Source organism: Mesoplodon bidens (assembly GCF_964165515.1).
Source record: "Mesoplodon bidens genome assembly, chromosome: 6".
NCBI classification, from domain to species: domain Eukaryota; kingdom Metazoa; phylum Chordata; class Mammalia; order Artiodactyla; family Ziphiidae; genus Mesoplodon; species Mesoplodon bidens.
In genome coordinates this window covers 53,436,004-53,461,339 of record NC_138162.1, presented here as the reverse complement: position 1 = coordinate 53,461,339, position 25,336 = coordinate 53,436,004, and the positions used below count along the sequence as shown (strand labels likewise).

At 33.5% G+C, this 25,336-nt stretch overlaps 2 protein-coding genes across 7 annotated transcripts in view; one reads left to right on the top strand and one right to left on the bottom strand.

Moving 5' to 3' along the window:
* Positions 1-25,336, top strand: part of IFT74 (intraflagellar transport 74) — an 81,333-nt gene that overhangs the window by 14,674 nt on the left and 41,323 nt on the right. For 5 of the 6 annotated variants that reach the window (XR_014016207.1, XM_081238448.1, XM_081238447.1 and 2 more), the window contains 6 exons: positions 87-182; positions 349-409; positions 2,770-2,829; positions 4,084-4,145; positions 20,784-20,922; positions 22,343-22,405. Coding sequence is in view for 5 of the 6 variants with exons in the window: in XM_081238448.1 (XP_081094574.1) it covers positions 87-182; positions 349-409; positions 2,770-2,829; positions 4,084-4,145; positions 20,784-20,922; positions 22,343-22,405 (481 nt within the window). In the remaining variant the exon portion in view is untranslated. The remainder of the gene's footprint in view (positions 1-86; positions 183-348; positions 410-2,769; positions 2,830-4,083; positions 4,146-20,783; positions 20,923-22,342; positions 22,406-25,336) is intronic. The other variant, XM_081238450.1, reaches the window with a different exon arrangement.
* LRRC19 (leucine rich repeat containing 19) lies at positions 9,173-12,479 on the bottom strand (the record flags this gene model as incomplete). The annotated part of the gene is made up of 4 exons (XM_081238451.1): positions 9,173-9,501; positions 10,025-10,213; positions 10,864-11,377; positions 12,399-12,479. The coding sequence occupies 4 exons, from the start codon at positions 12,477-12,479 to the stop codon at positions 9,173-9,175; spliced, it is 1,113 nt and encodes a 370-aa protein (XP_081094577.1).

Here is a 25,336-nt window from a genome sequence, read left to right as displayed (position 1 = left end):
TATGAAAAGTTTGTTTTGTTTAACTAGAGAGACTGTTTTCTGGATTGGAAGTATTACTGACTTTTTTATTTCTTTTCACTTAGAAGTAAAATAAGTGAACTTACAACAGAAATCAATAAACTTGAGAAAGAAATAGAAATGTACAATCAAGAGAATTCAGTATATTTGTCATATGAAAAGAGGTGGGTAATTTTGCAGTTAAAGTATGCAAGATATGTTTTTATTATGAGTAACATTTAATGTAGTATGTATCAGGAGTTTAATACTGAATTTGTAGTTATACATAATATTCATAATGTTCATCTGCCTATTTATGTATTTATGAATGTTTTTATTTTATGTTTCCAGAGCTGAGACTTTAGCTGTTGAAATCAAAGAGTTTCAAGGACAACTAGCAGACTACAACATGGTATTTGTTCTTTTCTGAATTTCTTTTGAAAATTTTCATTGTTTTTTACCAGTTTAAAAAATGTTATTTTAAATACCAAATAATACATGAATACATGCATAGTGAGAAAGATTGAAACCATAGAAAGTGTAGATATTAAAGTTTCCCTTGGCTTTCTCCCTCCTTTCCCTCCCCAGAAATAATTTGGCTTAGCAGATTGATAAGTATTCTTCAAGCCTTTAAAAAAAAAAAAAAAAAGAATTTATCAATACTTAAATACAGAAACATGCACACATTTTTTCCCTAACAATGTTAAAATAATAATTTTTAAAGTAGATAAAATTTATTGGGTACTAGCAATGTCATTACTTTAAAAATGTTTTTGTCTTTCTATGGAGTGTTGTCTTCATGAAATTTTAAAAATTTAATTACTTAGTCCACAAATAACCTTCATCAGTATGTTTCATTCAAAATACAGTGTTTGCCTTCTGTCAAAATAGAGTATCTAACATAAACATAGTTTTGCTTCCTAATGTGGACTTCCAGAAGATGCTTCCTAATGTGGATTTACAAAAGAAATGATCCTGTTGGCAGTGTTGATTACTGCCTCAATCTTTGGGGTAATCTTGGCCCCATGAAAATTTCTAGTGGCAAAATTTTCTTCCTTCCTACTCTGTAGGTACTTTAGGCAGCAGTGGTCTCTGGACTTATTGAAAACTTTTATCTCACTTCTCCAACTAAAAGATAGTGTTACAGGGCTTCCCTGGTGGCGCAGTGGTTGGGAGTCCGCATGCCGATGCAGGGGACACAGGTTCGTGCCCCGGTCCGGGAAGATCCCACATGCCGCGGAGCGGCTGGGCCCGTGAGCCATGGCCGCTGAGCCTGCGCATCCGGAGCCTGTGCTCCGCAGCGGGAGAGGCCACAACAGTGAGAGGCCCGCGTACCGCCAAAAAAAAAATAGTGTTATACAAAATAAGAAACATGCCACCATAATGGTTAGGTAAATTATGATATACCTACTTGATATTGTTACATTGTACTCATAAACAAAATTTCTCTGATTATAGTATATTGTAATTCTCACATTTGTTGGACTTTATAATCCATAATATTCTGTAAATGATGTTCTGTTCTAAATATGAGAAAAATTGTTTTTTGTTTTTTGGGGTTTTTTTTGTGGTACACGGGCCTCTCACTATCGCGGCCTCTCTTGTGGAGCACAGGCTCCAGACGTGCAGGCTCAGCAGCCATGGCTCACGGGACCAGCCGCTCCGCGGCATGTGGGATCGTCCCGGACCGGGGCACAAACCCATGTCCCCTGCATCAGCAGGCAGACTCTCAACCACTGCGCCACCAGGGAAGACCAAAAAAATAGTTCTTTATAGAATATAAAAAGACATTAGATGAAGGGAATTTTAGTTGTACTAGAATGCATTAGGTAAGTTACTTAATATAAAAATATTAATAACATGTAAAATATGCTGTTTGTAGGTTTTTCTCTGATACAGAGAAAGAAGTTAGTTAGCCAGGTATCTAACATATAGTAAGGTCTCAATAAATATTAGAGCTCATTAGCACTTATTATTCATACCACAAGTGAAAATGTGATATATAGTAATTTATATTACATTAGGAAAGCTTAGTCTTTTAAAATCAATTACATCCAAATAGTTTGCTTTTAGTAGCCTCCTGTTCAGATTCTGGCTCTACAACTTGATAAATTTCTGTATCTGCAAAATGTGGACAAAATATCTACTTCATAGAGTAATTGTGAAAATTAAGTGAAATAATACATCTAATAAGTTCAGAACAGGGTTTGGTACAAGGTAAATAGGTAAATATGTTTGCTATTCCTGTCATTGCCGAACTCTGAAGTAGGCTAACTAGTGTTCTGTTTGTGCCTTGCCCTGTTTTTTTTTTAATTTTTTTAAAAATATTTAGAAGACCAAGAAAATCATTTTACATTTACACTGGTGTAAATTTGTAAATCCATTAACACTCCTCCCCCCTGAAAAGAAAAAAAAAAAAGAGAGAGAGTGAGAGATCTTCCCCCAGATTTTGTCTTCTCAACATCCTTCTTTATAAGCTCAGACATCTTTTCAGAGCAGACAAAACTCTTTGAGGTACCATCCGCAGGAAGAGTAGTTCATTACTGCCTACTTTTCCACCCTAAAGATGTAGTTTATTGATTGCCGTAATTCATAGTATATGCTTACTTAGATAGCTCAATATTTGTTTTTGTCTTAGAATGTAAAGTACTTGGAAGTATTAATACTTAAATGACTACTCATTAGTTGTAAGATTGAATACCTATATTATGGATTACAGAGAAAATTTATGAAGACTAATATAATATGTTTTTTTTGTACTTTTGGTTTTAGTTGGTAGATAAACTTAATACCAATACTGAAATGGAAGAAGTAATGAATGATTTCAACATGGTAAGAAAATTTATAGGTATAAGCAATAGATCTACATTGCCTCCAAAACAAAGCATTTATATGTAGAAATAATTTGATAAAACCTTATGTACCTTGGAGATAGGTATTACTCTGATCCTAAATACTACTGTTATAGTTGAGTTCCTTTAGTTGCTCTTTTAAAATTTCTTCCTGTTGGTTGGTCTTCCCAAGTGGATGCTTCAGTGTCTTTCTACAAGGCTGTGTTTGAACTGGTCTCTCACTAAGCATTAGTTAGGGAGTCCCGTCTACATATATATTATGTATATAATATACATAATATATATTATGTATATAAATTAATTTGTATATAAATTAGTATATATATATACTAATTGTATATAAATTAGTTTGCAATACTTCTGGTTTAATATTTGTGCAAATGGAGCTGAGTACTCAATGAAGAATTTTATTAGAAAGGGAGAAAATGAATAGTTACCATATGATGCCAGACATAATACTACTTTTGATTAGTAAATGAGAATTTATGTTCAGTGGTCTTGGGTTATTTGGTAGAAAACAGTAAAATGATAATTGCTAGCTTAATTGATTATAAGCATTTGGAAGAAAATAACATACAACTTATAGCATAGTTTATAATTTATGCAATCAAAGACTATTTTATAAAAGCATAGGATTTATAAAATGACTTTTCTAAATTGGGATTCTATTAATAAAAGCAATGATAATGTAGTGAAATTATTCTTAGCTTTAGAACACAGGAGAATTCCCAATTTAAAGACTGTATTTTTAATGCCAAATGTAAAAAAGTAAAATCTTTGTGTTTTTTTAGTTTTTTGAGATGGGTCCAAATTCTAGGCTGAATATGCACAGGTGGAGTCAACTAGGAGCACTCGGGTAAAATCGTAAATGATTTAAGAATACAACTTGCATTGGGTGTAAATTTAACATATTACTAATCAACTATTGAACACTTAAAAAATCTTGAAATTCTGTTTACATTAATGAAGTTTACATTAGATTACTTGACAGATCAGTAAACAATGAATATTTTTGGTATGAGATTACAATGCCTGTGAAAAAGACCGTTTATTTGTATTTGGTGTTTGTAGTGGTTTGTTAAATGAAGCATACTGTATTTTTTAAAACTTTGCCTGTGGCATTATGATTATTATAATAATCTCTAATTGGTTCATAATCAAAACAACCTTTAAAGAGATAGTTTGGCCTAATGGTAATTTTTATCAATAACTTTTGTGTTAACTCTTTATTCAGCTTAAAGCTCAAAATGATCGAGAAACACAAAGTATGGATATTATATTTACTGAAAGACAAGCGTGAGTACAATCAATTTAGAAATCAAACAGATTTATAAGTGACTTGTATAAGGTAGTTTAACTTCTGAGCCATTTATTTCTTTACAATTTTGTTAATTGGTTTTCCCTGATGTATTTTTTATTTTAAAAAGTTGAATATTTGCAGTACAAATTGTATTGTTTATCTTGTCTTCATTCAGAGAAATAAAATTTCTACGTCTTGGAGTTTAAAATCTAAGATGGATAAGAACATCTTCATCTCTACCATTTGCAATTTTAACTTGAGCTCTTTTTTTTAAAGATTTGTTTATTATTTATTTATTTATTTTTGGCTGTGTCAGGTCTTTTTTTTTTTTAACATCTTTATTGGAGTATAATTGCTTTACGATGGTGTGTTAGTTTCTGCTTTATAACAAAGGGAATCAGCTATACATATACATATCCCGATATCTCCTCCCTCTTGCGTCTCCCTCCCACACTCCCTATCCCACCCCTCTAGGTGGTCACAAAGCACCGAGCTGATCTCCCTGTGCTATGTGGCTGCTTCCCACTAGCTATCTATCTTACGTTTGGTAGTGTATATAAGTCCATGCCACTCTCACTTCATCCCAGCTTAACGCGTCGGGTCTTAGTTGCAGCACGCGGGATTTTTGTTGAGGCATGCAGGATCTTTCATTGCGGCACGCAGGCTCTTCATTGTGGCGCACAGTCTTCTCTGTAGTTGTGGCACGTGGGTTCCAGAGCACGTGGGCTCTCTAGTTTGCGGCACGCGGTCTTTATTTGAGGCACGTGAGCTCAGTAGTTGTGGCCCGCAGGCTTAGTTGCCCCGCGGCATGTGGGATCTTAGTTCCCCGACCAGGGATCTAACCCTCCCCCCCTGCATTATAAGATGGATTCTTTACCACTCGACCACAAGGGAAGTCCCTAACCTGAGCTTTTTAACTAATTTGAATTATGAGATTTAAGCCTCAGTCTAATGAAATGCACATTATTATTCAGTGGGCTATTTATATTATTTCATTATTCAATTATTAATTGATAATTAGTTGTTATATTAGTAATCTAATCATAGATGTAGATTATTTGTGCATCTTTATATATAACCTGGTTAAAGACCAAATACCAAGTAACTTTGAGTTTGGTTATAAGGTAAATGTGGCAGTGACGGTAATGCCTACAAAGTTAATAAATGGATGTAGTGTAGTTATCTTAGCCCTTTTGGGCCGCTATAACAAAATACCATAGATGTGGTTACTTATAAACAACAGGAATTTATTACTCACAGTTCTGGAGGCTGGGAAGTCCAAGATCAAGGCACCAGTATAGTCCTATTCTGGTGAAGGCCCTCTTGCTGGTTCATACCTAGCACCTTCTCAAGGTATCATCACATGGTGGAAGGGGCTAGGGAGCTCTGTGGGATCTCTTTTATAAGGCACTAATCCCATTCATGAGGACTCTACCCTCATGACCTAATCACCTCCCAAAGGCCCCAACCTGCTAATACCATTACCTTTGGTGGTTAGGATTTCAACGTATGAATTTTGGAGGGACACAAATATTCAGACAACAGCATTAGTTAACATAATTATTCTTTATTGACTCTTTGACCTTAATTACTGTCTAAAGCAGTGCAAACAGAAGATGAGCTATTTTGTACATACTAATACTGCACACATTTTGTTCCATAAACTTATCAATATTAATTTCCTTGAGAGCAAGGATAATAATTAACCAAAATTATGTAACATCAAACATACTGTCATATTACCTCTGCATGTACAGTAAATATTTGATGAAGAATAGGATTTTAAATATAAGGATGAACTATTTGAAAGATAAGTGTAATTTTCTATTGATGAAAAACAAAGGAATCTCATTTTCCCCATCTATCATTTGATGCTACTGTAAAGTGCTATCTTTTTTTTTTTTTTTGGCTACACTGGGTATTAGTTGCGGCATGCGGGATCTAGTTCCCTGACCAGGGATTGAACTCAGGCCCCCTACATTGGTAGCATGGAGTCTTAACCACTGGACCACCAGGGGAGTCCCTAAAGTGCTATCTTAAAATTTACAAATATACTGGAAGTCTCTTCCCTTTTACAAAGAAAATTCCGTATTCATGGTGACCAAACACTTACTTGAAAACTTCCTTTTTGTTGTTGTTGTTCTGGTTTTAGACCATTTAGCAAATATTTGTCATTTACTACATATAAAATACTTTCCTAAGTACCTAAAGAATAAGAAATAATAAGCTATAACCTGTTGAGGACCTTATATAGTTTAGAACATTTAGATCCTCATTTATTTCATCATTTATCTGCAAAGTTATATGATACCCAGGTCAGATTTATAAATATTATATGTACATGTTTTATAGATATTTTATCCAAAAAAATAACTCCCAGATTATAAATTTAAGAATTTCATAGGTTTTTATGTCTATTTGGTTCATTTGATTAAAGAAAATGTTCTTAAAATAAGGTACTTTGTCCTGAAAATGTCAGCAGTTTCAAAACTTAATATTTGTAGTTTGTAACTAAGTCTGAGTGAAATAGGTTCTCCTGACCCTTTAAGAGGAAATTTAAATTAAAAACAAGTTATTTTTAGAAAGTTTATTTTTATATATCACAGGAGGATAGATTTATTTCATGTGTTAATCAGATAGCCAACATCTTAACACGAGACTTTACCTTGACTCTGTACACTCAAAGGGAGCAGGAAATGTCATACCTTGAGAAAGCAGGTATAAAAATCTTGTTTTTATTCTCTTCTCTTTTAGTACCACCATTTACTGTGGTATGAGACCATCTAGTTTATAATGGAACACCTGTTTTTAATAAATTGGTTATAATATATAGCCTTAATATGTTACTATGATGCCTGTGGCTTTAATTCAGTTTCATGTGCCTGCTTGAACTAATGATTCTCTTCCAATTCTAATGTCTACACTTTTCTAGTTTGGTGTTAGCTAAAATCATTTATCCTTTGAAAATATATGTAATTATTTTAAACCCATTTATTTTTCTTTGTTTAGTCAGATATCTACTGAATACCCAATATTTAATTATAAGAGGCTTTTGAATATAAGAGATGAAAGATAGTTTTTGCTCATTCATAATTATATTTCATTTTACTTCATTTCTCAAATATGAATATTTGCCTCAAATTAAGAAATGATATTTTGGTAAAATGATAGGTTATTTAGAAAAAGATGCCTTATATTTTTAATGTTATCTCACTCTTATAATTGAGATTTAAAACTATAACGTATAATTTACATTATCTGTTAGGAAATATTACACATAAAACATTTATATCTTTTACTGAAAACATGTTCCTATAAATACAAATATGCATTACAAATGAGTCAGTTCTTTTATTTCACAGGGTATATCATCCAAAACAGTTTTTATTTTCCTAAGTAGACATTTGAACTGAATTTACTATTGATATAACCTTAAAAATGACTATTTTTAGGATATAATGTACATCTACATTATTTTTAGTCTCTTTTTTCTAAGAAATTATCAGGTATGTACATGTGTTAAAAACTTTATGTTATAGAGAAATTTGAACATACCCCAAAATTAAATAGTGTATTATACTCCTATGCACCCATCTCCATCAACTTTTATCCAACCCTGCTCCATCCAGACCACTAGACACTGTTCCCTTCCCTGTATAATGATGAAGAAAATTTTAAACCCCTTATTATTTAATCCATAAATATATTTCAGTGTTTTAGAGATATTCCTTTCTCTAAAAGATATAAATACTGTATACTAAATTTCCTCACATATGGAAGGTAAAAATGATATTTTGTTACAGTTTTTAATGCCACTATTTGCATTAAGTTGTTAAAATTATGATTGTAGCCAATTGATTATAAAGAATTGGCAACTAATTCACTTTAGACTCTTCCTATAATAGTCTCAAGGCCAGTGTTCTTTGGACCATTATTGTCCTATGAGGTATTAGTAGCCATACATCAAAGAAAAGGTTTTGTTGTCAAGGAAGTTTGGCAAATCCTTAATATTTTGCTCGTGAAGAGCAGAGAGCAGTTTAGTTTAGTAAAGCCTTGGGTAAGTCCTATAGTAAAAAAACTTGTTTGACTTTGTTTAAACCCAGTATTTCCTAGTAATTCTATAGTAGTTTGTCCATGTACCTTTTAATCCCCCACCCTGTAAATACTTCTGAATGTCTCTCTGGAAATTAATGTTCTAGAAGACAATTTGGGAAACATTGCTCTATCTACAGCATCCCAAAGAACTGACCACGGACCAGCTGAAGATTCCTCAGCCACAGCACAGAATCATTTGAATAAAAATCTAAAGAGAGGCAGAAATAGGTATTTTAAAAAACAAGATTCATAGATGATTCCTACTTTGGAAGCCACCATATTATTCAATTGTGACAGTCATGCATTTTGATGACAGTCTTTCTTTGTAACGAAATTCAAGAGATTGTGCCTGGACATTGTACCTGTGCTTTAAATCGCTACTAAATTTTCAGAAATTTGTTGTGCCAATTCAGGAGACATTTAAAAAAATTTAAAAAACATTTTCCAATTCCATGAATTCATTCTATGGGCATAAAATCAACCTTAGTGTGTTGTCAGTTTAAACTATCGCTGTTCTTCACTTTGACTTGTGATAAAATTCCAAAATCTTTATTTCTTTACTGATTCCAATCAGTAAAACTTTAATGTGTATTGCATCACATATCTGACTAATATGAAAATCTGTCCATTTTAATTAATGAATAATTTACCTTAGGCCTTTTCCTACTGTTATGTATGGTCCCCTGAATACTGCTGAGAATAGTAATGCTAGTATTTTAACTGTTAGCTAACAAGGGGTGGCAGTTACTGTATTTGGACCTACTTGCACAATGCCAATGAGAAGAGCATAATTTTATGATATTTATGTTTGTTGCAATTAATATGATGGTCTACTAGCTATAGTTCAGTATGTCATGTATCAAAATCTCCATGTCTAAACTGTGAGTGAGCTGTTAACATTTTTTAAAGAATCAAACATTGAAAGAAATTAATTTTTTTCACGTAATTCATGAGTATCTATGTATTTGTCTTCAATAAACCCATCATCATCTACCACAAATTGATGTAGTTGTTCAAATATTACTGTAGTTTCTTCGGAGCTTGTGTCTGGTATCTGTGAAGGAGGACTTGGATTTCTGGTAAAACTATCTTCATAGGTTTCTGCTTCATGCTCTTCCAGGCGATGATGATTGTAACTAAGCAGAAAATTATACCATACTGGACATTTGATAGCAATTGAAATGAGGAGTGAAGTCATCAGTACAGTGACCACAACACTGACAAGAAAAGCCCAGCTTTTTCCTTGAGATTCACGTTCTTAAATGGAATACCGAGAAAGAGAGGGTGGGGGTAGTTTTGTTAAATTGACAAAAATAAAATAATCATAATTACATGTCCTAATAACTCCCCAATATTGGTATTAGAAATAAATGTACATAATCTTCTTTAAGCAAAAGTTACTAAAACTGCCAAAAATAAAGATATTTCATAGTGTGGTGAAAGAATACCTTTTTTCAAAATATCTACCTGTCTTTGCAGGTATTGTTTATCCATTCACCTAGGAACATTATTGATTTATACCTGTTAAGAATTGTGACTTAACTAGTTAATACCAAGGCTCAGAGAAGTTAAATATCAATAATTTGCATAACGGCATTTGACTGATAACTAGCAGAGCCTACTTTAGAAACCCAGTGTTTTGTCAATCTTTTCTTGGGTGGAGGAATTGTTCTTTTACATTGTTTCTAGAAATTTAAAATACAAAAAAAAAATGAGAACTATCTCAGTTTATTTGGCATGCTATCCTCAGCAATATTATTATTCAAAACCAGTACATTACCTGAATTTCTTGTTAAGTTGTTCAAACAACTATTAAATGTTGAATTGCTAATAGACTGAAAATGAATGTAAAGATCTTCAGTTGTAGATGAAGGAAATTTTGAGTAGCATTCAGCCTTGTAAGGTACTGTTTTGATATTGTAGCACTTCAGTATATCCGGATAGCTGCACATGGTGATGATCTCATTTTCTAGTAAATTAGAAAGAATAAGATTTATTATGGTTAATAAATTATTATGGTTAACATTTTATAATTTTTTATCTAGAATTTTTTGACATATTTATCTGTCGTCACTAAAGATATTATAAAAAAGAAACTGTTGTATTTGCCTAGCAACACGAGGGAAATGCCCATTTCTGTTTATGTTATAAATGTAGCTTAAGTGCAGTATCTGTTTATTGTTTAGTTTGTGTTAGTAAAGTAAAAATGTTATGATTTAGATTATGGTGAACATCTGGAACATGGCATGTAGTTTAGAAAGTAGTGCACCTGTTTTCACCTACTCTCTGACAAGATATCCTAAGAAAAGGAAGTGCTTTTAAAAATTAGTCTTATATATTAGTCTTATATATATTAGTCTTATATATATGCAAACTTAGTATACAAAGTGACAGTTTCATCTCATATATATAGAACATTTAAGTTTCTTTTCTTCTTTTTTTCTGGAGAGGCAGAGGGAGAGCTTGTATTCAGCAATTGCTTTTCAGTGTTTCTTCTTGTTTCCCTTAAACAGGAATAGTTTCCTTTCCTTTTAGATATGAAACGAGACTTTTCTGGGGTAGAACAATCCAAAATCAATCACATTTTGGTTTTGACTAATTTAAATTATAATTGCTTACCTAGTGTCACATTCGATGTGTTCAACCAGTTTTGCAAATTCAGTAGACTACAAGAGCAGTTCCACGGATTTCCGTATAAAATTATGAATTCCAGATGAAACAGTTGTGGTACATCAAGATAGCTTATCAAATTGCCTTGCAGATTCAATAGTATCAGGCTTTTTAGAGGCACAAATATATCAGGATTCAGTTGAACTATTTTGTTTTGGCAGAGGTATAACTGTTTTAGTTTATCTAAGCCTGTAAAGGCACCCTGTTGAATTATGTGGATGGAGTTTCTACAGATATTTAAAATTTCTAGATTGGAGAGGTTACCAAAACTATTATTATGTAGGAGAATGACATTGTTCTCAATCAAATAGAGCTCAGTGAGTAAAAAGTATATCTGTAGAACTCTTGTATCTGTAACATTCAGAGTAATTTGGTTATAACTGAGGTCAAGTATAGTAACATTTTTATTGATATTTGCTGGAATCAAAGCATAATTCTTTGCAGTGAAATTACATTTGACTTCCTAAAAAGAAAATTAGAAATGCATTAATAAGGAAAAATGCTAGCAGAATTTCCCAAATTTTCATATGCAGGCAATTAGACATTAGAAGGAAATACTTTTAGAAAAAAATCTACTATCTAATCTTTTTATGTTAAAATATGAAAAAGGTAAAGCAAATACTTTTTTTTATTGGGATGGAATGTTGAAGATTAAGGATTTCTGATATATATAATTGAGGAAGGAGATCCTAGTTTGTCATACAAGTATCTTCCAACTGTTATTAAATAATCATTACAGAAAGAAAATATTGGTATATTGCCATTTATAGATGTGGAAGTAAATGGTAAATAATAATTTTCTTAACTTATTTAGTATTTCAGTCTGCAAGATTGACATTTATAATGAGAAAATAATGTAAAAATGTAATTTTTAAAAATCAGAGCTACCAGCACTGCATCTAAGACTATTAAATAATTAAGAAACAATATTCAATATATACCTCTATAGGGTTAACAGCTCAAAATTTGGTGTTTTAAAAGAAAATATCTTGTAACAGAAATTGAGCCATGTGTTGAATTTAAAGGGTCAGGCAACAGGAAGAAGTGCTTTCCTTATGTGGATATAAATCCAAATAAACAGTTCTTGTTTTGACTGTTTTTGCAGTTGAAATGTCCCCCAATAATAATAATAATAATAATGTAACAACAGCAATTTCCCTCATAAATACGTGTTTTTTTTAAAAGTTTCCTACATTTTAAAGTGTGTTTTTTATGTCTTAACTAATCTCTGGTTTTGTAGTGAAATTTTACGTATTTCTCCTTTAGTCAACTTTTAAAGAACTCAGTTTTTTAAAAAATGAAGACTGCTTTTGTCAAATTAGAATCTGGCTCAGAGATCACATGTTTTGAATATACACAGCTAACTAAAGAGTTTGTTTTGATAGCTTGATTTTGTTCTTCTTTTATTGCCTTCAGTATTTTACTAAAGCTACACAAAGTGTACCTTTGAAAATATTTTCACTAGCTTGATTGTAAAAACTTACGATTTTAGACGTCTGGCTTTCGTCTGATAACAATAGCATGGAGAGTGGCCAAAACAAGATTGTGATGCTTGTGATTTTCATATTGCAAGCCTGACAGAAAAGAGAGTATTTATATCTCATTAGGAGACTAGAACATTAGAGATTTTTTAGGACATTTTAATTTCCTTTTTTCTCCTTTTAAATCTATTTTTTCTTAAAAAATATAAAATATGAAACAAGTAAATATCCCTTTACCCTCCCTGCACTCTAATCTTAAAAAACTGGAAAGCTCCTGGGGAGAATGAAAGACAGTAATTTTCAGGGTGTCTCTTTAGTTCCTAGATCTATTGAAAGGAACTTTAAAACAATTGAAGTGGTTGTACATTTTAAAATTTTAATATATGTGCACAAAAGAAAGTCCAGAGGGTATATATTTATGTATAGATACACGTTTAAGTATATGCTTATATTGCTACTTCTTGATTTTTCAATTTTAGGCATTATCTATTGATATTATCCTTTGACTTAACACTTTGGGAGATGAGAGTCCTCAGCTTTCTTTCAAACACTCCCTACCTTCATCTTCAATGCGTCAAATATATACTTACTGTCTCTTTACTTTCCAAGCATAGTCACTTGTAATTTTGGTTAGATGAGTACTCAGTGTTTATACTATCAGAAATGTATAAAGCTGTCAATGACTGAGCCCTGTTAACAGGATTATTATTCTGTTCCTGCACACTTTTTTTCCTCTAATTAATTGTCCTGGTTTTCTTTTCATGTGCTTAGGTTTTTTTTTTTTCTCATTAATTTATACCCAAACTCTCCCTAGCAAATCTCTCAATAGTTTATGTATATTAGATAGTTTAATCTGTTTCATTTGCTTGAAGAAGTCTCTCCCAGAGCCTGCTGCCATGCTCTGATCTAGATGAGCTGATCACTAGGCCCTCTACACAGCCCTTGACTTCCACTCTCCTTCCACCCTCATTGTAGAGACTCCCTTTTGCCCTTGTTACTGGATTCCTGTTTTCTAGAATGCCCTGTCTTGGATTACTGCCTTTTTTCCATGGAGCTTCCTGCAGGAGCTTCCTGAGAAGGTCCATAGAAGAGAATTTTTTTAGACCGTGAAAGATATTTTGGCTAGAAATAGAACTCTAAGTAGGAAATAATTTTCCCTCAAAAGGTTGATGGCATTGCCCCATTGTCTTTTTATTTATTTATTTATTTATTTATTTATTTATGGCTGTGTTGGCTCTTCGTTTCTGTGCGAGGGCTTTCTCTAGTTGTGGCAAGTGGGGGCCACTCCTCATCGCGGTACGCGGGCCTCTCACTATCGCGGCCTCTCTTGTTGCAGAGCACAGGCTCCAGACGCGCAGGCTTAGTAATTGTGGCTCACGGGGCTAGTTGCTCCGCTTAGTAATTGTGGCTCACGGGGCTAGTTGCTCCGCGGCATGTGGGATCTTCCCAGACCAGGGCTCGAACCCGTGTCCCCTGCATTGGCAGGCAGATTCTCAACCACTGTGCCACCAGGGAAGCCCGCCCCATTGTCTTTGGGTTTCTAGTATAGTCGTCCCTCAGTATCAGCAGGGGTTTGGTTTCAGGAGTCCCTACAGATAACAGATCTGTAGATGTTCAAATCCCTTACATAAAGTGGTGCAATATAATGAATACAGTGGACCCTTCGTATCCACGGGTTTTACATCTGTGGATTCAACCAACCATGACTGTATTACTGTTAAGAACTGTGATGCTATGCCGTTCTAATTCTTTATCCTTTTATGTAACTTGCCATTTCTTAACACCGAAGCTTTTTCTTTGCTCTACAATATTATATAGTTAGAGTTGTACAGTATAGTGATTCACAATTTTTAAAGGTTATGCTCCATTTATAGTTATTATAAAACATTGGCTATATTCTCTGAATTGTACAGTATAGCCTTAATATGGATATTCTGAAATTTCATGATCCTTTGTGCGAGTCTGTTTTCATTCATGAAACTGGGCAGTTGGTGGGCACTTTCAATCTGGAAACAATGGGAAATTTTCTGAATTATTTGATTGATGGTATTGATAATTTTCTTCCTCATTAAAAAAAAATCTCACTTCTCTTTCTAGAACCCCTTTAATTAGGTGTTGGATCTCCTGGTATGATTTTCTAATTTTTTATATTTACTCTTCCACATTTCATCTCTGTGTATTTTTGCTCTGCTTTCTGGAACTTTATCATCAAACTCTTCTGTTAAAGTTTTCTTTTTCCTGTCATCTTCTTAATTCTAAGCTTTTGTAGTATACTGTGGTATGAATATATTTTTTTCCTTGTTTTTTCTTGTTGTATCTCTTGTTTTCTTTTTCCTTGAATAGCCTTTGTACCCTCAAGTTGTGTTTTTCCAGTTTATTTTTATAAGTATCCTTTATGTTGAGGTTTTCTTTTGAACTTTGTGTATCTGTTAATATTTGGTTTAGGACTTACATGTAAGAGTGGGAAACGAAAAAGCTGATGGGAAACTGTGCATCTGTGTGGTTCTTATTAACTTCGCTAATATTTTTTGGCCACGCTGCATGGCCTTTGGGGTCTTAGTTCCCTGACCAGGGATCAAACCCGTGCCCCCTGCAGTGGAAGCATGGAGTCCTAACCACTGGACCACCAGGGAATTCCCAGTTCTTATTAACTTTAGATCTTACTGTAGAGTGACCTTAATGGACTGTTTTTTGGGGGAATCCCTAAATGTCATTATCTTTAGATTGTTTCTCTTGGGCTGCTTGGATTCCCCAAAATGACATTTTTAATCTACTGCCCGAAAAGGTGAGGCCAAGTAGCCAGCATTCTGAGAGCTCAGTGGTGGAAAAGGTGAGTTTATCTCAGTAATTAGTATGTAAACTTTAACTTACTCTTCCTGCTTTTGTCATAACGTCCCTGCAGTCACTTGTGCCTAGTGCCCAGATTCCGTTTGTTTTATTTTCCCCAGAGCAAAAAAACAAAAGCCTTATTTTTCTGCTTAGGTAGGAGAGGACCTTTACCTGTCTGGGCAGTGTCAGGGAGAAAGGCTTTCAACTATGTTTCAGCCCCTCCTTTTCTACTTCCAGAATATCTGGTACTGCCAATCTCTGGGCCATCTAGGGATTCTGCAGTGTAAATCAAGTGGCTTCTCAGCTTTCCCCACTGCTGGCTTGGGAGAATTTTGCTTTCCCAGTCAGTTTGCACTTAACTTTTAGCTTTCTAGTTTCTAGATTTTATTGCTGTTGTTTCCTCTTCCATTCTTTTTGTCGTTATGAGTTTATATACTTCAAATTACCTTTTATTTTCATTTAGTAGGGTTTTGGACAGAGTCAAAGTTAGTGGGTACATTCAGCATGCCATGTTTAACTGGAAATTGCCATTTATTTCAGTAATTCTTCTTATAAATACTTTCCATTTAGTCATTTTATTCATGACCTTGATATTTCTTATTTTTATTCCTGTTTTCTTAAAGCCAACATTAGAAACTGCTGCATAAAGCAACTATTCTCCAATAAAAATTAATTTTAAAAAGATCTATTAAAAAATAAATAAATAGGGACTTCCCTGGCGGTCCAGTGGTTAAGGCTTCGCCTTCCAATGCAGGGGAGTGCAGGTTCAATCCCTGGTCAGGGTGCTAAGATTCCACATGCCTTGCGGCCAAAATACCAAAACAGAAAACAGAAGCAATATTGTAACAAATTCAATAAAGGCTTTAAAAAATGGTCCACATCAAAATAAATAAATAGGAAATAAATAAGAAACTGCTGCAAACAAATGATCTGTTTGAAATGATATGAATATGTCCTGTTACTATCATCCTTAGTGGTTAAAATTTAGTCTTTTGAGCCTTCTTATAGCACTTGTTACAATTAGTTGCTTATGATTTTTGAGGAAAATTTATTCCACGAGAGCAGGAGGTAAGAAACTACTCGGTGAGCAAGATTCATTTCAAGTTACTAAAGTCTGTTGCTGCATTAGCAATGAGGAATTTATTGTTATGCCAGTACTGGTCTATTCTAGTTAACTTCCTCATTGCCTTCCATCTGATGATCTGTTTATGTTTATTCCTTTTCCACTTTCTTTCTTTACATGGCTAAATCAAAGTTTGAAGAAAAAGCCACTGTTCTCCTAGATTTTACGATTTGAATGTAGATCATAATAGAATCCCTTTTAGAGTCAGAAATGAATTCAAGCTATCAGTTATTCCAGACCACTGCCTACAAAAGGGGATCCCTAACTCATATATAAGAGGTAGTTTCCCCACATTTAGTGATTTCTAGGAATAAGTATGCAACCTCCCCAGTGGCTTGTTTCAGTATTTCTCAGTGGTGTAGTGAAATTCTTCCTGATGTTTTTGTAGGATGCCCATGTGGGTAGGGCAGTGGTAAGGGAAAAGTGCTTCTTTTTTTTTTTCCCCAGAAATAAATAGGATAAGGATGAATAAAGGAAGCAGACAGGCTACAAAGAAAATTAACTAAAGAGTTTATGTGGGATAGAAGCAGCCGGAGAAGGTAATGGAGGTCAGGTGGGACTGTGAGACTTTGTGAAAATGGAGACAGAGGATTGTCTTGTATTTATTATCTTTATCATCTGCGTTATACTAATAATTGTCTTCTCCAGTATGCTAAAGTGAATAAAATCGTAAGGGTTAGAGAAGGAATCTTTTTTTTCCATCTATTTGATAAATTTTAGAGTTAGAAACTATATATACTTAGAGCTTAAGGTAGATTCTGTACAAGAAAGCAGTCAACAGATCTAAACCGTCATTAGGTCTAAAGCTATGAAGTGCATTGATTGAGCCGCAAGGTCCATGGGGCTTTTCATACATTTGTACATGTTTTGAGAGGGGAAAGTTTGAAAGCCAGGGTAGATGGATGTTGACCATCACAACACTAAATAGACAAATCCTTAGACAGCAACATTTGCTAGTTTTATTGGTTATCTTGAAGACATCAGATTGGCAGAATAACAGCCGGTAGATTATGCAGAAATTGTTCTTGAGTCAGTTTACCCTATTTAAAAAGTCGATTTAAAAGGAAACAGTTATTATTGCCTTTTTCTCCCTTTGGATTTTTTTCTCAATTTGATATTTATTTTGAAATGATATGTGGGCTTGAGTTTAGTGATTAAAAAATAGAGAATAAATGGAATATAAGTTTTTTTTAAAAAACTATCTTACAAAATTAAGTGCCCTTTTATATAGCCTATAACCTATATTACAGAAAAAAAGATTTTCACAAAATGAAATGGTAGATATTGAAAAAGAAACAATGTTCTTCTTAGTGCAGTTTCAAGTACAAGTTTCTGAGAAGTTTTTGTTCATGTACTTTATATGACTATTATATACCATGAAATAAAAAGATACTGCAATTATTTTGGTTTTGTTAAATAAAATGTATATACTGTAATACAGTTTTGTCATTAAATATTTTAGATATTTATACCAGAACTCAGTGTATTTGGAGTAAGGTATTAATAATTCACAATTAACTTCTCTCTTGTAATTTTATAGAACTTTTCTTTCAAATTTAAAAACTTTTATAACGGAAACTATCAAGAAAAAACCTCTAAGTAGGATAGTCATTGCCCAGTTTCAACAATTATCACCTGGTAGTCAGTCTTTTTCATCTTACAAATTTGTTTTTAAGTTAATATCACTTCAGAATGCTCTGTGATTAACATATTTCAAAATAAAAAGATCTTATAAATTTGATTGGCTAGATGAAACCTTTTTTTTTCCAAAAGAAAAATAATTACTTTTTATTACATTATCAATTTATTTGGGAAAGATTTTTTGGCCATGTCCCAGGTTTATATTTCTAAGGTAGATCTTGTGAAAAATACAATCATATTTTCTTCTCTTTCATCACTTATTAGAGACAAAGATTTTTGTATAGACTTAACAAGTTTAAATATGATTAAAAAAAATTCAACAATAATCACCAAACATATAAATATATAGGATCTTACCTTTCCTTTTTTCTTTTGTCTCTGAGACTGGTGTGTAAGGAATCTACTCTTTCTTCCACACCATTAAAAAAAAAAGTATGTCATATGATTTTATTTCACTTTGTTTTAACCTTTGTACTGTGAACAGGTGGAAAAAAAAAAAGAAACTAGACTTCCTTAGCAAAAGATTGACTAGAAGAATAATTTCTTAAAGTCATCTTTGACTTTTTATTGTAACAACTAAGGTGGCTTGCTTAACCTTTGTGATTCTTAATTACTCTTAAAAAATTTAAATATTAACAAATTTACTTTGTGAGTTAAAGTATATAATATTGGGAATGCATAATTTGAAAGACACATTGCTAAAGTGATTTAAGTGTTGATCCTAAAGGTATTTTGTATTTTGAAAGATTCAAGTTGAAAAGATTACACCAAGTTTTGTATTCCACTGAGTTTCAACTTTGTTGTTTACTCATTTTTATGACACCATCATTGATAGTTTTACTGCCAAGTTATAACAGGAGCAGACTGCTCAAAGCATCAAAAGACCCGACCCTTGGCCATTACATGGCCTTCAAAAAATCAGTTACCTTCCTTGTGCTTCCTTGTGTAACTTCCCCTCTGTAAAATGGAATACTTTACAACATTAGTTCCCATCTAACTGTAGTAGATATATCAGGCAAAAACATGGTTAAGATTCACTGTTGGTAGTAAATAATCATGGAGTTCAGAATGAGTTAGATCTAACAAACTTCTCTGGGCTTCAGTATCCTTAATCTGTGAAACAAAGAGATTGAAATAGATGATCTTTTCTGTTTGGAATTTCTATGAGCGCGTATACCCGTATAAATTGTAGCAGCAGCAGACACATTTTTTTATGCTATAGTAATTGAAGCTCAAAGTGAAGACATCACTTCCTGTTCAATAATGAGACAAAAATAAATAGAAATTCCAGGTTGTCTGTTTCATTATGTTCATCTTTTATTTGGTTATTATGAGATGCTCTCTATAGGAAAATTTCTGAGTTTAGATTATCTTATTCTGGTACTAGGGTATGAATGTGTAAAGTGTGTGGAGGATAGATATGTGGATCTACGAGGCTCAGTTAGTGATTGTGAAAACTGTTAACGATATCTACATTTGAAAGAGATTGAATAGAATAATTATATTTTGAAACTCAAAGTAGAAATTTATGATATTGAGACTGAGAATTTATCTTCAAGCAAGCTTTTTATATGTAAATCTTGAAGTATTTACATGATAACTAGCATCATACCTCTATTTTTTTCAGAATTTTTCTCTACCCTATTTATAATTGATCTTGCATAGGTAATAAGTGGCACATCACTGGTATTTCTTGTGATTATATGATAAAGATGGTTATTGTTTGTAATTAATTTCGTTACTACTACTTACATGATTAGACTTGTAATGCTCCTGTTATATTTTCAAGGAAATTAGCTTATTATTTTGCAGTGCTAAAGTACAGTTGATAATTTATGAAGTATCAATAACAATTTTAGTTAAAGCAGTAGATAAAAGGGAATTTAAGCAAAATATATTAATCTAAAGCTATGAATTTTTTAATCAAATTACACTGTTGGTCTTCCTACTCCCCAGTTCAGTCAGAGCTGTGTTACTTGAGATGATTTATGTGGTAAACTTCCATACAAGATTTCATTTGGTCAAAGAATTCTATAGCTAAAAGATACTTGAAAACCACTATTCTAAAATTTAACTCTCTTGTTTGCCTTGAGGGTATGATAACAAAAAGTGCCAATACATTCTGATATGTATAAGACTTTAAGGATTTTCTGTGATAATCTTTGTGTTTTTTTTATAAGAAAGTAAAGTGGAGAATAAGGAAATACAAGGATTTGGGGATTGAGAAGAGAAAGATGTAAAATAAGTCTGTGTTTTGTTTTGTTATAAATTTATTTGTTTTTGGCTGCATTGGGTCTTCGTTGCTGCGCACGGGCTTTCTCTAGTTGCGGCGAGCGGGGGCTACTCTTTGTTGCGGTGAGCAGGCTTCTCATTGCAGTGGCTTCTTTTGTTGTGGAGCTTGGGCTCTAGGCATGCGGGCTTCAGTAGTTGTGGCACACGGGCTCAGTAGTTGTGGCTCGCGGGCTCTAGAGCGCAGGCTCAGTAGTTGTGGCGCATGGGCTTGGTTGCTCTGCAGCATGTGGGATCTTCCTGGACCAGGGATTGAACCCGTGTACCCTGCATTGGCAGGCGGATTCTTAACCACTGCACCACCAGGGAAGTCCCAGTAAGTCTGTGTTGATAGGGCCAAATTTTGTACAGGTCAAATAAAATTTTTGTGTACATCTATAAGGACTTTTAGATCACAAACTATGGTTAAATAACTTTTAAGTATCCTATTTAATTGAGACTGAGTAAAGTTAATTGATTTTTCCCCGCAATATTGTAAGAGGAATATTGTATACTTTTGATTTCAGGAAGGAAAAACAAATTAGAAGTGTAGAAGAAGAAACTGAACAGGAAAAACAGGCAGCAGAGGGCATTATCAAAAATATGCCTCCTGAAAAACAAGTCAAGTATATAGAAATGAAAACCATGAATGAGAAATTGTTGCAGGTAATACTAATTACTACTCTGTGCTGGGCATATAGCAGTCTTACTACTAAAAATGTGATCTGAAGGTGGACAGCATTGGCATCCCCTGAGAGCTTGACTAAACCTACTGATCAGAGTCTTCATTTTAACAAGATGATTCATATGGACATTTGAATTTAGGAAGCACTGATCTAGAAAATTTTGTTGTCTTATGTTGCATAATGACCTAGCTTTTACTCTGTTATTCAGTTCTATGCATCATTCATTTTTGCAGGTCATAAAGATACATGAAACACTTGTTTTTTAATGAACTTTTAATGAAAACATTAAAAGTCCTCATACACCAGAGCCATATGGATATTTACTTTCTTTCCTTTTCTTCCTGCCTAATAAACAGCAAGTCATTTACTTGCTATGTCCTTAATTTGAACAGCTTTTGTCCCCTAATTATGGTGTTTAAATAAGAAATTTGGATACCTGCTGAGGGATTATTGAGAATCCTCTCAACATTCAGTCATGGTGGTGACTCAGATTTGCAAGGTAGTGCCCTTTCATGTCCAGATATCCCTTAACCAGTTAACAGAGAATTAGTCCCCACAAATGCCAATAATGAATGTAGTTCTAGTTTCTCAGATAATCCTTTATTGACAATTTAATATAACTTTTTATTTTAGACAGAATTTATAGCATATAATGAAACATTGATGAAAGAATATTATAAAAATGCTAAAATATTATCAAAATATAGCTAATATCACACAGGGGTGTTTGAATGCATCTGGTTGGCCCTTGAACAACTTGGGTGTTAGGCACACTGACCCCTGTGCAGTTTAAATCTGTGTATAATTTATAGTTGGCCCTCAGTATCGAAGGTTCCACATCCACTGATTCAACCATCCATGGATTGAGTAGTACTGTAGTACGTATTTCTTGAAAAAAATCCACATGTCAGTGGACCCATGCAGCTCAAACTTTTCTTATTCAGGAGTCAACTATAAACAGTTCAAGGGTCTTATCCCTAAGAGTGAGCCATATAAATGGCTACAGGTCTTGGCCTTAAAAGAAAATAGGGAAAAGATATGGAAACATGGTTAAAAAGACAAATAAAAATTATAACTTTAAACAGTACCATCATTATTTTGAAGTCTTCTGATATTTGATATTCTCAGAATACAGTGATGATTCACTGTGAAAAGTTCTGGCTCCCTTTAAAAAGCTCATAAGTATTTTAAAAGGTAGATCTTGGCAAGGTTTTTAGTAATAATGAAATAAATTGGCAAAAATAGAAATAATGAATGTTAATAAATTCTAGTCAGATTTTAAGATATGGGTTGAAAACATTTACAAAATTTACTTTGTCACATCTGTATTTGAAATGTTGAGAAAGAAATTATTCTTAATGTAATTTGCATATATATGTGCTTTTTTTCCTTCTTCTTAGGAATTAGATACACTTCAGCAACAGCTAGATTCACTGAACATGAAAAAAGAGAGCTTGGAATCTGTAAGTAAAAATCAAGTAAAAGTTTTCATATTACTCACCTACAAAAGAAAATTCAGTTAAATATATTAATGGAACTCATTCAGGTACATATTTATTTAGTAGTTTACTAATAGGAATGTAATAATTTTTTTCCTATTCAGGACTGCAAATATCTTAGTTTAGTAAGAAAGCAGATTCAGTTATTGAGTACCTACCCTGTACAAAAATCATTCTGCCTTGCCGAGGCACACAAAATCTAATGGTAATTTAAAACTACCAATGGCATTTTTCACAGAACTAGAACAAAAAATTTCACAATGTATGGAAACACAAAAGACTCCGAATAGCCAAAGCAATTTTGAGAAAGAAAAATGGAGCTGGAGGAATCAGGCTCCCTGACTTCAGACTATACTACAAAGCTGCAGTAATCAAGACAGTATGGTACTGGCACAAAAACAGAAATATAGATCAATGGAACAGGATAGAAAGCCCAGAGATAAATCCATGCGCATGGTCACCTTATCTTTGATAAAGGAGGCAAGAATATAAAATGGAGAAAAGACATCCTCTTCAGTAAGTGGTGCTGGGAAAACTGGACAGCTACATGCAAAAGAATGAAATTAGAACACTTCCTAACACCATACACAAAGATAAACTCAAATGGATTAAAGACCTAAATGTAAGGCCGGCCAGACAGTATAAAACTCTTAGAGGAAAACATAGGCAGAACACTCTGTGACATAAATCACAGCAAAATCCTTTTTGACCCACCTCCTAGAGAAATGGAAAAAAAAAATAATAAACAAATGGGACCTAATGAAACTTCAAAGCTTTTGCATAGCAAAGGAAACCATAAACAAGAAGAAAAGACAACCCTCAGAATGGGAGAAAATATTTGCAAGCGAAGCAACTAACAAAGGATTAATCTCCAAACTATACAAGCAGCTCATGCAGCTCAATATCAAAAAAACAAACAACCCAATCCAAAAATGGGCAGAAGACCTAAACAGACATTTCTCCAAAGAAGATATACAGATTGCCGACAAACACATGAAAGGATGCTCAACATCACTAATCATTAGAGAAATGCAAATAAAAACTGCAGTGAGGTATCACCTCACACTGGTCAGAATGGCCATCATCAAAAAACCTACTAACAGTAAATGCTGGAGAGGGTATGGAGAAAAGGACACCCTCTTGCACTGTTGGTGGGAATGTAAATTGATACAGCCACTATGGAGAAGAGTATGGAGGTTCCTTAAAAAGCAAAAAATAGAACTACCATATGACCCAGCAATCCCACTACTGGGCATATACCCTGAGAAAACCATAATTCAAAAAGAGACATGTACCACAATGTTCACTGTAGCACTATTTACAATAGCCAGGTTATGGAAGCAACCTAAGTGTCCATTGACAGACTAATGGATAAAGAAGATGTGGCACATATATACAATAGAATATTGCTCAGCCATAAAAAGAAATGAAATTGAGTTATTTGCAGTGAGGTGGATGGACCTAGAGTCTGTCATACAGAGTGAAGTAAGTCAGAAAGAGAAAAACAAATACCGTATGCTAACACATATATATGGAATCTAAAAAAAAAAAAAGGTTCTGATGAACCTAGGGGCAGGACATAAAGACGCAGACTAGAGAATGGACTTGAGGACACAAGGAGGGGGAAGGGTAAGCTGGGGTGAAGTGAGAGAGTAGCACTGGCATATATACACTACCAAATGTGAAATAGATAGCTAGTGGAAAGCAGCCGCATAGCACAGGGAGATCAGCTCAGTGCTTTGTGACCACCTAGAGGGGTGGGATAGGGAGAGTGGGAGGGAGACGCAAGAGGGAGGTGATATGGGGATATATATATATATACATATAGCTGATTCACTTTGCTATATAGCAGAAACTAACACAACATTGTAAAGCAATTATACTCCAATAAAGATGTTAAGAAAAAAAACATACGATCAAGAGACTAAAAACAAATGAAGAGGGAGAAGTCAGTTCATTACTTTAAAGGTGTAAAAGCTTGCGTTTGTTTTATTATTTGTTTATTTAAAGCGTTTTTAAATTCACAAAACATGTTTTTTATTAAAAAGTTAAATAAGATGAAAGTAAAAATGCCTATTTCTTTTCCCCCTTTCCAGACAGAACTGCTCTCACATTTATTGAGTGATTACTATGTGCTTTTTTTGAGCTCTTTACATATGTCACCAGCATTGTCATTTTATCTTCACAGCAATCCTATAATCCTACCTTCATTTTACTGTTGAGAAAAACCTTAAGTGGGATGTACGCTGGATATGCTGTCTGCAGCTTTTTTTTTTTAACGTAACATTCTCTCTTGAATGTCTGTTCATGTCAGCTCTTAAGATATCTTTCTCATTTTTTGAAATTACTGCATTGTATTACATTGTATGACTATATATAGCACAGCCTTGTAGATGACTAGGTTGTTTATATTGATAGTTTTTTGAGATTATAAGACAGTGCTGTAGTGAAAACACACATTTTATGCAAAGTTACTACAAGTGTATCTTAAGATAAATTTCTTGCATTGGGTCAGAAGGTACAAACTTCTAAAACGTTGTAACATTGCCAAATTGCCTTCCAAAAAAGTTCCATTTTCTACTCCTAATCTCAATGTATGAGAGTGCCTATTTCCCCCGTCTCATTAACAGCTGCGTTATCCATCCACCTTTTACATTTTTACTAGTTTAATAGTTTAAAATTAGTATCTTGTTTTAATTTTCATTTATTTATACAAAAAGTTGAGTATCTCTTTATATATTTGTTGGCCAATGTATTCTTTTTCTGCAAACTACCTTCCCACTGTCTGTACATCAAATCTTGCCTGCCTTTCTTGATTTCCTATGTATTCAGGTAGCTATAATGATGATAGAATTAGTAACAATTGTAAATTGACATGATTGCTTTCACCTAGCT